The sequence below is a fragment of the Xenopus tropicalis genome, chromosome 8 (genome assembly GCF_000004195.4).
Source record: "Xenopus tropicalis strain Nigerian chromosome 8, UCB_Xtro_10.0, whole genome shotgun sequence".
Classification (NCBI taxonomy): domain Eukaryota; kingdom Metazoa; phylum Chordata; class Amphibia; order Anura; family Pipidae; genus Xenopus; species Xenopus tropicalis.
Window position 1 is genome coordinate 74111642 of NC_030684.2, and position 13367 is coordinate 74125008.

At 39.7% G+C, this 13367-nt stretch overlaps 1 protein-coding gene across 1 annotated transcript in view; it reads left to right on the forward strand.

Annotated features, from left to right (window-relative positions):
* Positions 1 to 13367, forward strand: part of cfb (complement factor B) — a 36937-nt gene that overhangs the window by 4845 nt on the left and 18725 nt on the right. Inside the window, exons 5-7 of the mRNA XM_031891487.1 lie at positions 1221 to 1307; positions 2975 to 3108; positions 7869 to 8007. Coding sequence (XP_031747347.1) covers positions 1221 to 1307; positions 2975 to 3108; positions 7869 to 8007 — 360 coding nt within the window. The remainder of the gene's footprint in view (positions 1 to 1220; positions 1308 to 2974; positions 3109 to 7868; positions 8008 to 13367) is intronic.

A 13367-nucleotide genomic window follows, 5' to 3' on the forward strand; every position in this document is an offset into this window, starting at 1 on the left:
ATTTATCAAAATTAAAGCTTCAAAAAATCCTCTCCTTATGGAGAGGCAAGGGATTCATATTCCAACATGGTAAAACCAACACTACATACACATATATTTTATATGTACACACTAGGCACAAGCATCAGGTGCAAACATGCAATTCACAAATGTGCTTATGCCTATATGCATTGTTTTTAACTCGTGCCCGCTTACCAATTCCACCTGGATTGATCCATAATCCAATAATAATAATAATCCATATTGCACACCATGCAAGCTCCCAGTAGTACAGATGCATTTGAGCCCTCCAATTAAGTTCTGCCCTAAGCAGTTAGCATGTCTCATGCTTCTTTTGTATGTTGCATCCATAGGGCACTCCCATTGGCTCAAGCTGAATTGCACACAAATGGCATTATTTAAGCTACTTTTATATGCTTTCATATATGTTTTACTCAATTATTGCAGGAAGCAAAATTATGATGGAATGCTGGATAAGAATAATGCAATGTTGGATAATGGCACAGTGTTCCAATATCTTGCACTTTGGACATAGCACAAGCATAGTAAATGTGTCCTAATATATTTTGTTACCTGAAAGTTAATTATATCAACCACAAAACAAGTTTGTGTGTGAATACTGTGAATACAAAAATTACATTTTGGTAAGAAAACTAATTTTGCCATATGAAAATTATTTTGTACAATTTTTGTGTTTTGAAAATGTATTCTCAGCTAAAACAAAATCATTTGTAACAACATTTTTGTGTAGACAAATTTCATTGTATGGCTATGGTGATTTTTTTCTAGAAAAACAATTCTTCTTGTATAAACCAAATTTCTTTTGTGGCCACAAAAGTAATTTTGTTAATAAAAAAAAATGTATTTTGAGTTTACAAAAAAATATAAATGACACCACCATAATTGGAGAGGTAAAATAATATGGGCGTGCAGGGACAAAGTATGTACCAGGCCAACAACCAACTAAAAGTAACTCAACAAGGATGCACACAAAATTTCATTACATTTTGAAGAGTAAGTTGGTTAACTGAGGGCAATGGAATGGTCTGTAAAATAAATATTCCCGAGTTTTAAAGTCTATGTTAATATAACTTATGTTTTGATAATCAAAATTAAACTGAATCTGCTGGAAACTCATAAGTAGGTATTTGCAGTCATTACATTGCTGTGTGTGTCTGTTGAACTTAACTGCATCTCACTGAAGCATTTCTGATCTGCAGAGTGGTATACGTATGACACTCCCAGGGAGGTGGCCAAAGGTTTCTCTTCCTCGATGCTAGAAAATGTGGATACCACAAATCTGGAAGGTAGGTTGCTATTAGATGGACTAAAGAGCTGAAGCAAAGGTCATTGTGGTCCAGTGTATTGTAGGGGAAGTGGTGTAACTAAGGTGTAACCTGTGACCTATGGGGTCCGCTGCAGATTTTGCAACTGGGCCCTATACCTCTCACCACCAAAAATCATTATTTAGGGCAGGCAGCTTTCTTGCATGGTGCTGCTGATGTCAGCGGGTCTCCTCTTGCAGTCACACTCATTAAACCCCTGATATTTACATAACTGGTTGCCTCTAACCTCCATTCTTATATTTCAACCAGATTCTTATTCCCAGACCCACTGGCTTTATACATGCCTTAGCAACAAAAAAAGCAAATGGCACTCAGGACTACAAACAAGGGTAAAACCCTTTTAAAAGTTTTATTGCGGAGGTGCACCTCCGCAATAAAACTTATAAAAATAAAACTTTTAAAAGGGTTTTACCCTTGTTTGTAGTCCTGAGTGCCATTTGCTTTTTTTGTTGCTACTGTGTATTTGGAGGGTGCCGATCCCTCTAGCAGTGTGCACCGGACAAAATAATTTTTTGGAGTGTTAGGGTGTGCGGATAAGGTCTCTGTGGTCCTTTATACATGCCTTAACCTTGCTGTGGAATTCTGTGGAATTGTGGGTTGGCTACTTTATTTTTCAGTTTTACTACTTCTAATGTAAAATGTATGAATTCGATGTATGAATTAATTCTTAGTGTCCACTGAGCCCTGCAAACTTTGATTTAACAGTGCTGAATTTTTCCAGAAAACACACAGCACAACACAGATCAATAGACAACCTGCAAATGTAGAATCTCTAGCTCCAGCTTTTTCTTTTTGTAGCTGCTGTAGATTCTACATTTTCTGGCAGTTGTAGATGTATGCTGTTCTGCACCAGAACTCCTTTATAACATATAGTACCTACACTTAACATAAGTACATTGGGCCTGTACTATGTATTTTAGAATGTGGAAGTTATGCCTCCAACAAAGTAAACTGCATGGACTGTTTTTTATGGCCATTTGACTATCCAAAAATGTTTTCATCACTTGCAACTTCAGTCAGTTACAATTAATTGTATAAATGGAGATTTAAAAAAATGGCCACCATTATTAAGAAAAGCTTTGAACAATGAAGTCAGGGGCATGCAGTGTAAGCCCACTAGATGGATTGTTGGCAAGTATTTGAAATGTGAGCATTGGGGGACATAATGAAAAATACAATAGCAAGTGCAAAGTGCTGCAATGGATTGCATACAGTTGCACACCAGGCACTAGGGAACCATACAATTACCCAGAGCTGTTAATAACTCCAGTGTTTCTTTAGCAGGTTGCATTTCTGGATTCTACCAAGTGAACTTTATGCTAATGTCATTATTGACACTATTCACATAAGCACCCTAGTGATGCCATCCCCACTTAAAAAATAATTTGAACATATGAGTGATTTACGAAAATGGATGCTAATTTGTGTCCTTAATGGTGTAATGCATGCAAGTTGCAATGGACATAACTTTGGATGATGGGGGATGTGCAGGAGGGTGTTTGGTGATGGAACTTCCTTGATAAAGGGATGTGTGCCATTGCTACCCTCCAAACTGCTTGTATTTCTATAAGATTTAGCACTTAACATGTTCTGTTTCTGTTATTATTTCTTTAATTTTACTCCCACAGGTAGAAGTGATCGAAAAGTGCAGATATTAAAGGATGGCTTAATGAACATCTTCATTGTCCTGGATACTTCTAAAAGTGTTGGGAAAGATAAATTTAATGAGGCCAAAGAAGCCAGTATACTCTTCATTGAAAAGGTAGGTATGCCATGCATTGTTCTTGTCCAGATTTAAGATGGTGAAGTAGCAACATTAGCTACCACCTAATGGTTGTGTCTCATTCAGCATTAAATACAACTACATACTAACCCTCTACAACGTTATCTACAAGGACTGGTGTTTGCATCAAGTATATAAGAAATAATACTACAGGTGGTATAGTGCGTGAAAGGCCTCACCAAACTTAAAATGTGCCTATATGTATTTATTGCTTGCCTAACATACAGTTATTATGCAATTCAAACTTTCTCTCTTTTAACTTTCACTGTGTAGGGTTTTTTGTTCCCTAAATAAGTGTAAGTAATGCTTATAAATATGGTGTAGCTTAAAAAAAATTTGTCACGGGTCACCCGTGCTCCCACCCCCCCCTTCATAAAAAGCAGATCTGGCCGGAGGGTCTAAATCTAGGGGAAGTTCTGTTTACTCACAAAAGAGAAAAGGAAAGAGGTGGGACCACCCTTCCACTATCACTATAGACAGACTGCACTGGGTGTTTGCCACCCTCATTTATTGAATAAACAGACTAAAGAAGACTTTAGTGCTTTGTCTGTATGTAAAATAAAACTTAGGGCTCTGGCACACGAGGAGATTTGTCGCCTGCGTTTTTTCCCCCTGGCGCTTTGGCGACAAGTCGCCACGACAATACCCACGAAGAGATTTCATGCGAGTTGAGCTCCAGGCGATCTGCTACCCATGGTACCACTCAACAGTTAACCCCCCCTCATGTTTACTCAAGTCGCTCAGAAAAGGGTCTGTGTGTGATTTGAAACAGCAGGCAATTTGAAGTAGCCTCGTATGTTTTGACGCTGGCGATTTCCATTGATTTAGCATTGGCGTCTTGTCGCTCGTCTTGTCGCCAAACCGCTCTTTTAAAAATCGCTGGCGACAAATCTCCTTGTGTGCCAGAGCCCTTAACCTTTAATAAATGTTGTTAAAAATGTAAATACACATGAATAAAAAGATAAATGTACTATTTCAATCAGTGTCTATTACTGAGTACTTTGTTTCAATCATGTGACTGGAGCAACCAGTCAAGTCATTCTTTGATCTGTTGCTCCTGTTTAATCTTTGTCAGTAATTGCACAGAGTCAATTGTTTGTATCAAAACACGTTATATCCGTCCTTATCTCAGCTAGAACACTGTTGCGAACCCTCTTTTCAGACTTTATTTACTTATATCAAGGGCAACAGTGTTGCTAGTAGTAAGGCATACTCAGAGAAGGGTTTGGGTGCACACAGAGCCAGCGTTATGATGGGGATAAACTAGTATCGGGGTGCATATTGTATATATGATTTACACAGGACTGGGCAGCGGTCATTTAATGTTTAAATTAACAGAAACAGTGTAGTAAGGGGGCATTTAGCCATAGTTGGGGCCAACGTCGCATGCGTACAGTTATAAATCAGCGTTATTAAGTCTCAGCGTCATCTTGGTGACCCACTTATATATTAACGGTGAAGCACTCTCCCTACTCCAGCCACCATCCCCAAATCAAGAGAAAAAAAAAAAAGAGAAAAGAGGCCGCACTTGACACCAGCAGCCGTAATGTAACCGTTCAAGGCAATAGTAACTGTTCCCCCTACAAGCGCTACTACAAGTTTCATCAGCAAGGATAGCTGCCTAGAAGCACCAGATGAGTAGTCAGAGATAGACCCGCTGTCCGCTCCCTCCCTTCAAAAAAGCTTATTCCCCCTCTGCTGTCTGCGGCTATCAGGAGCCGCCTAGTCGCCAAATCAATCCCCCTTGCTAGCTCAGCCTGCACCCAACCTCTCCCGCCCGCCCGACGCGTTTCGTCACATAGAGTGACTTTCTCAGGGGCAATCGATGAGTCACTCACGTACGTAATGTTCCAACAGCAAGTACTGGAACTGCACATCTATACCTAAAAAGGCTATCTATTCTCCATCAAGGGAGATATTCTATATGCAAGTATCGTTGGATGTATCTATTGATACAAACAGTTTAAATATATAGTTAAAAGATTAGTTAATTAGGTAAATAGGTGTCAATAAATATATTCATAATAATAGACACACATAATTCGTAATCATATAAGATTGTAGTGTTAGATAGGGAGTTGGATCATCAGATTGATGCCAGATCGAACATTAGTCTTTGTTGATGAATGGTATATAACTGAAGTCCTCATTGAGACCTGCGGGTGATTTAGTCCGCAGTCTGTAGATCCACTGACATTCTTTCCTCAGTAAAGTTTTGTCTATATCCACTTTCCTAGTGCCAAGTTGTACTCTCTCAATACCAAAGAATTTAATTGCTTGTGTATTGGATTTATGAAAGTCCCTTATGTGTCTGGCCAGGGGAGTGTCGACATTACGTGTAATCGTTCCGATGTGCTCCAGAACACGTTTTCTCAGTTCTCTGAAAGTTTTGCCTACGTACAATTTCGGACAACTGCATATCCCTATGTATATGACTCCTGATGTCCGGCAATTAATAAACTGCTTGATTTTGTACATGCGTGTAGAGTCCGAGTTCATAAAGTCTCTGGTGGGTTGCATGTACTTACAGGCCTCACATTTAAAGCATTTGTACGAACCTACCGTTGGACTCAAGAAGTGTGTTATCGCTGGTTTGGATTCAGTGAAGTGACTATGTACTAATATGTCACTTAGGCTTTCTGCTCGTCTAGCTATCATTGTAGGTTTGTAAGGTAGTATCTGTGCCAAATCTCGATCCCCCTTCAGAATCTTCCAGGAGTTTGAAAGTATCGTTTTCACATCTTCCCATTGATTACTGAATGTGCTTATACACTTGATCTGTTGGGAGAATCGAGATGGCTCTGTCTTTCGGTCCTGCAAGAGGATGCTACGGTCAGTGTTAAGTGCCCTTTAATAGGCCCTCTTTAGACATCGGTTTGGATACCCCCTTTTTAGAAATCTAGCTCTTAAATCCAAAGCTTGTTCCTTAAAGTCCTCGAGATTGGAACAGTTTATCCCCATCATAACGCTGGCTCTGTGTGCACCCAAACCCTTCTCTGAGTATGCCTTACTACTAGCAACACTGTTGCCCTTGATATAAGTAAATAAAGTCTGAAAAGAGGGTTCGCAACAGTGTTCTAGCTGAGATAAGGACGGATACAACTTGTTTTGATACAAACAATTGACTCTGTGCAATTACTGACAAAGATTAAACAGGAGCAACAGATCAAAGAATGACTTGACTGGTTGCTCCAGTCACATGATTGAAACAAAGTACTCAGTAATAGACACTGATTGAAATAGTACATTTATCTTTTTATTCTTGTGTATTTACATTTTTAACAACATTTATTAAAGGTTAAGTTTTATTATACATAGAGACAAAGCACGAAAGTCTTCTTTAGTCTGTTTATTCTGAAGTTCTGTTTAGTTAGCCTGTTATTTCATTTTAGACATTATAGCAGAGACCTAAAATATATACCGGTAGTTCTTTCAAGTGCATGATTATCATTCCCATGCTCTTATTAAAAGAAAGCTTAATGTCTCCCAGTTTCCAGAGTCTGTGCCCTAAATTAACTAGGTCAGTGGGGTTGGGGTATCAGGGATCTGGAAACTGCAGAATTGTTCACAAGACACTATTGGATACAAAATCCTTTTTGTGGCAGAGTGTCACTTCAGTCACCCAAAGTGTCACTCTTTTTTTGTAGTGATCTATCCTAGTCTGTTCTGTACAAATGGTATATACATAAAGTTTCCTTTATTAACTTAATGAGGCCAGAGCCTACAATTGCCTTAAACAGGCTCTAGAAGTGAGTTATGGGAAAGCCCTGTGGAGATAAGATAAGTTACATGTAGTTACACCTTTCCTACAATATGAAAGCAAAATCACCAGCATTATTTGCTGAACAAGATTATGTCACAGATGATATTAAATACGGCACTTTACTTTCTTAAATACATGTGTATAAATATATATACATACATATATAGAATGCTGCTTGAATTTCCTTCCTCTGTAACTTAAAGGAAAAAGAAAGTCAAAGTCACTTGGGGGTGCCAAAATGTTAGGCACCCCCAAGTGACTTTGACCACCTACCTTTTACCCCGGGCTGGTGCCCCTGTGAGGAGGGAACAGCACCAGCCCGGGGAAGCTGCCGGCGCTTACTTCTTCCTGACTCACTGCGCGCGCATGTGCAGTAGTGTGAAAAGCCGAACTTAAACATTAAAGTCGGCTTTTCACTCTACTGCGCATGCGCCCACCGCTGGCATTTCAGCAACGAAAGCAGGAAGAAGGAAGCGATCCGCTCCAGGTACCCCGGGCTGGTGCTGTTTCTCCTAACAGGGGCACCAGCCCGGGGTACGAGGTAAGCGGTTAAAGTCACTTGGGGGTGCCTAACATTTTGGCACCCCCAAGTGATTTTGCCTTTCGTTTTCCTTTAAAGCTAAATTAATAACGAATAAAGCTAAATAATAAATAAATGAGCGAGAATGCATTTGTAAAGGTAATGCTCAAGGTATGTGAATGCACTGAATATTTCAAACCAGAACTAGCATATTTCAGTCTGAAAAAATCCCCAAAGCTGCAAATTCTACAAAAAAATGTTGTTGTCTTAGTTTGTCTAGAGATGTAATGGCTGATCTATAAGGCAGGTGCACCATGTTGTTAACCCACAATGCAGTACCATTTTCCAGATTTTCATCATAATTGCAGCCCCCCCTTAAAGAACATAGATGCTAGAACCTGTATTTTATAAAACTGCTCATACTGCAATGTGCGTTTAACTTTTTACTGTGCGCAGGTGTCCAGCTATGATATAAAGCCTCAGTACTGCATCATCTCCTATGCTTCAGAAGCAATCCCAGTGGTTTCTCTCCGAGATCAAGACAGTAAAAATGCAGATGCTGTGATAGAACATCTGGAGAATTTTGTGTATGATAGTAAGTTGGTGCACAGTATGACTTAGACATTTTGTCGCTTACCAGTCAAGAAGACTGGTCAAGCTCCCATGTTGTAGTAGCACCCCAACACCTGTCCCTTTAAATGGTGTTCTTATGCCTTTAAAAATGGGTTGGTCTGGGCAGTCTCTCTTCTTTAAAAACTACAAGCAGGAGAGGATTAAGCCTGTGGAACCAGAGCTGTGGTCTTGGCAATCTCTCTCCTATAAAAGCTAATGCTGGGGGAAAACAAAGCCCTGTGACTGAAAACAATGCCTGGGTAAGGAGACATTTATTCCAAGAAATACTAACATGCAGGAGGTGCCAGCCTTTAAAAATTTGTTAAGGATACCATATGGGGTTTACCTTGATGTTGTACTTGCGAACTCTGTAACTACAACACCCTTTTTTTGAAAATAAATGGACTTGCATAGATGCTAAATTATTTAGGAAACAGCAAACCAGGGTATGTGCATTGATCAAACCCCTCTCTTTTGTATGTTCAAGTGTGTAGAATAAACGCCAAACAAGCTACTAGCTCCAACACAAAGTAAATCTTTACCACAACACTTTGGTGCCAAAGCCGTATGTGCTTTGTTGCATGAAATGATGATGTCACAGCAAATGTGATGATGTCACCACACAATTGAGTGCCATATTATCACCGGTTACACACTGTGTGTGTGGAAGTGGTGCAGGGCCAACCAATGTTATTTTGATATGTCCTTATATGTTCTTCTAAATTCTGCCACTACTCTCCAAAAGGATAAGAATTGGATTAGGTTTCCCATACTAGGTTTATTATACTACACCGACCCACACACACTACCATTACTGTCTGCCATATTAGTTTAGCCTCCTCGTACACCTTTTAAATGACACATAGTTAAAGAAACTGTGGTCTTTAATTTCAAATATCTTTATAGTTATATAGTTAATTTGAGTTGAAAAAAAATAAACCTCCCTTTGAACTTTCTTATACAGAAAACACTATCTGATATAGTTTACGGGACATTTTTGTGACATGGGCTCACAAATTGTTTTTGCCTAGTTTTTCCTAGTGTACTTATTACAGAGGAATGCTTATTATGGGGTAGTTTTTTTCGGTATAGGCTGTTCAGAAACTTAAGGAACTTACTCTTTCGTAAAATCATCCATTTAGGTCCTCGTTCAACTGCTTACTCCACCAATTATATAAATGATGCTACACTGGGAGCTTTTTGTGAGGAGACTATATTCAATAAGAAGGCTGTTGCAGTTGATATGGCCATTCAAGCTAATGAAATTGAAGCATGGCCAGACATTAAATGGAACCATCTTCACAGAACCAATTTGAAACAATTTAAAAGAAAATAACCATGCACTCACCTTTTCATTCAGGATATACAAATGGATAATAAACACGATTTCATAGAAACTTAAAAATCATAAATTTTAGGTTTAGATATAAATAGTTAACCTTATTGGCCTGAGAAGTTTTCAGTTTTAAATATAACATCACAACAGCAGACATTACAAGCCCAAAACACAATTATAGACAATGGGAATTAGCTCCAAAAAAACAAGGATGGAGTTAGATTTGGACTTCAACTTCTAGAGCTGAAAAAGCACATACATGGACACAACAATAGTTTTAAACTAAAAAAGCTAAAAACAACTCCTGGACTGAGACTCACTAACTCAAAACTTCTGCAGGTCACCTTATGGGAGCAGTGTTGGACTGGCCCACCAGGATACCAGGAAAACTCCCAGTGGGTCCAGGTGTAAGTGGGCCCTCCTGCTCCTGACCTGTTTCATGGTCATTTCCTATTTCTGAATGGAAAGAAAGAGGGGAAATAGATGGAAGAATAGATGCTAGCATGTAAATAAAAGAGACTAGAAGAATAAGAGGTTGGGTGAGGAAAGGAGGAAAAATAGTTTGGAAAGCTAGCCTAGGGTTTAAGGTTTTCTGGTGGGCCCTTGGGTTCCCAGTCCAAAACTGTATGGGAGCACTCCATAAAATTGTGGAGGAATTTGCTTCCTGTTATAAAAAAAAATATACTCTACATCAGGTAGCATCTGAAATAAACATATTCATTCCTTTTTTGAAAACATATCTCTACCTTCCCTTTCTCCCGATCAAACATCTCACCTTGATGCAGACATTATGGATATTAAGGTACACACAGCTTTTAAGAACCTTAAGCTTCTTAAAACCCTTGGTCTGGGTGGGTTCTTGGCCATCTACTATAGGACATGTTGCCATCTCCTTACATCTTATCTGACCAATATTTTCAACCAGCTTCTTCAAGGGATAATTTCTCAAAAGACACATCTTAAAAAATCAACTTAAAATCAACCGCATGCCAAAACCTGGTACAAATGATACAGATTGCCAAAATTACTGTCCTATTTTTGTTTCAAATATTGATATTAAAATTTGCATTCCAGATGCATTCCATCAGTTGCTCCTTATGTTCTAAAAAGCCAAAATGAAAAGCTTTTGAATTGCTTTCCGGGGAATATCTCTACTTTGCATTCAAAAATGGGTTTTAATAATTTCCTTCAGTGGATCAAATGTTTATATTGTTCCCCAGCTGTGATAGTCACTGTTTTCCTTCTCTGTTTTCTATTTCCTGTGGAACTCAGGCATGCCATCTGTCCTCATTGTTGTTTGATCTAGTTATTAAACCCCTTGCTATTGAGATTAGAGCTAAACCTGCTCACCACATTTGGTAAACTCTCAGACCTTCTTATTAATCATACCAAGACTGAATCACCTAATATAAATCTACCTAAAGAAACTGTTATGTTATTGGCCCTGAACTTTTAATACCAATGGTAGTGTATCTTTTCATTTGGCTTTAAGTTTACAAGCTCTCCCAAACAATTATACCATAGCATTTAGCCACAACTTTTCAAATCATTGACTAAACTATTAGAGGACTGAGTCAAGATGACTCTGCTTTCTAAACTAATATAATATTTCAGGGCCCTCCCACTCTCGATCAACCACACATGTTAAGTGCTCTGAAGAAAAACTTATTTCCTTTATCTGGGTAGAAACCACCCTAGGGTCAACTCTACTTTTCTTTATGGAGCCAGAGACTCTGGAGGCTTGGGATTCCAAAACATGCATATTTACTATCTGGCAGTCCTACTGCTAGCTGTTCCTCTTCTAAATGGGGAGTCCACAGCTCGGTTTTGGGTTAACTGGAAAGCACTTTTATAGAACCATATAAAACAGTATCTCTAAATCTTGATGCCCGCATTTAGGCAGTTATTATTTACAGTGAGGAACATAAGTATTTGACCTCTGTAATTGCAAACAAAGGCTTCTGTACCAAATATTAACACTGATTTCAGGTGTTCAAATACTTATGTGCAGCAGTGCAATACAAATACATTCTTTAAAAATCATACAATGTGATTTCCTGAATTTTTTTTTTAAATGCTGTCTCTCACAGTGGGAATGCACCTACAATGTGAATTTCAGACTCCTCCATGATTTCTAAGTGGGAGAACTTGCAAAATCACAGGGTGTTCAAATACTTATGTTCCTCACTGTATGTCACTCCTTATCAATTTGAGATTTGATATCACACAAATATACTTTTGTTTATCCACACATACCAGCAGCTCTCTCAGTGCTGGACTGATCATAAACTTACTAGACTAAACTGAATGTTGACTCATAAAAGCCCCTACACTATAGATTCATCATGTGAACATTTGCAGCTCCCTGAAGCTGAAATATATTAAGCCTCCCAGATGATTCACTTTATTAGTTCCTACTAGAAAGAATCCCAGTTTTAGTCTCAAACATGATTGCGTTTGAATGGAATGCTTTCCTATAGAGCAGTGCTGTCCAACTTCTGTTGTACCGAGGGCCGGAATTTTTCCGACCTACGTGGTGGAGGGCCGATAATGGAAGCCAGTTTTGACCACTCCCCTTTTTGAAACCGCACCCACTTGAAACCACACCCATGTTATTACATGACCATACCCATATTAATGGTTGTAGTACAGCAAAAACCTGCCATACTCTGCCTGCCCTACCCTGCCTGTGTGCCATACTCTGCCTATCCTACCCTGCCTTTGTGTGTGCCATACTCTGCCTTCCCTACCCTGCCTGTGTGTGCCATACTCTGCCTGCCCTACCCTGCCTGCGTGCCATACTTTCACTGTGTGTGCATTCTGGGCTGGTTTGTGCCATACTTGGCCTGTGTGTGCCATACTCTGCCTGCCCTACCCTGCCTGTGTGTGCCATACTCTGCCTTCCCTACCCTACCTGTGTGTGCCATACTCTGCCTTCCCTACCCTGCCTGTGTGTGCCATACTCTGCCTTCCCTACCCTGCCTGCGTGCCATACTTTCACTGTGTGTGCCATTCTTGGCTGGTTTGTGCCAAACTTGGCCTGTGTGTGCCATACTCTGCCTGCCCTACTCTGCCTGTGTGTGCCATACTGTATGGCACACACAGGCAGCCTACAGTGACACAATGCTGGCACTGCTCCTACAGTCTGCACAATAACTATATATTAAAAAACTTTTTAATTGCAGTACCACCTCAGTATATGTTCTTTTTGTAGTATTGCAGGGATTATTTGTGGGTTTCTACTGCTCCTGAGGTGTGAACAGGGGAACAATGGGGGTGATTACAGCCTGAGCCTGAGGTGTGAACACTGCAGGGGGTGAACAATGCAGAGATTAAAAGGTGTGAACAACACAGGGGATTACATATTTAAACAATACAGCCTGATTACAGCCTGAATCTGAGGTGAGAACCATGCAGGGGGGGCAGTTAATCACAGTACTGATACCATTTAAAGCTTACACAAGAGTAAGCCATCAAAGCAGCCAGACAGGTGGGGGGCCACACAGAGGGGGGTCGCGGGCCGCCAGTTGGACAGCACTGCTATAGAGCAACTTATCTCAACTTCTGTGTAACTCCCCAATTTCAGTTATTGATCTTTCTTACATTAAGGCATGGAAAACTGAGTTAGGGATAGGGATTAATGAGAAGCAATAGTATAAACTCTGGGCAAATCAGAAACAAATCAGTTCCATCAAACATTGTTGTTGGAATCAGGTTAGAAGGTGCTTTTTAGGTGGTACTTGACTCCAGCTAGTTATGATATTGTCCCAGCAGCTAATAGTAATGTTTTCCAAAGTTGTTTTGATTTAGGGAGTATGGGGACTACAATTTGAACATTCCGTATTTTGTGTTAATCTAAAGAGAAACCCATTTGAAGCTTTGCTGAGCACTGTCCTCAAAGGCCTTTCAAAGGCCTGACTTAAGTTTGTCATTTGTATATTTTAGACTGTATGACAGTCAGTGGGCAGAACCTGGAAACAACAGTCAATACGTTTTCTTTGCTTCAA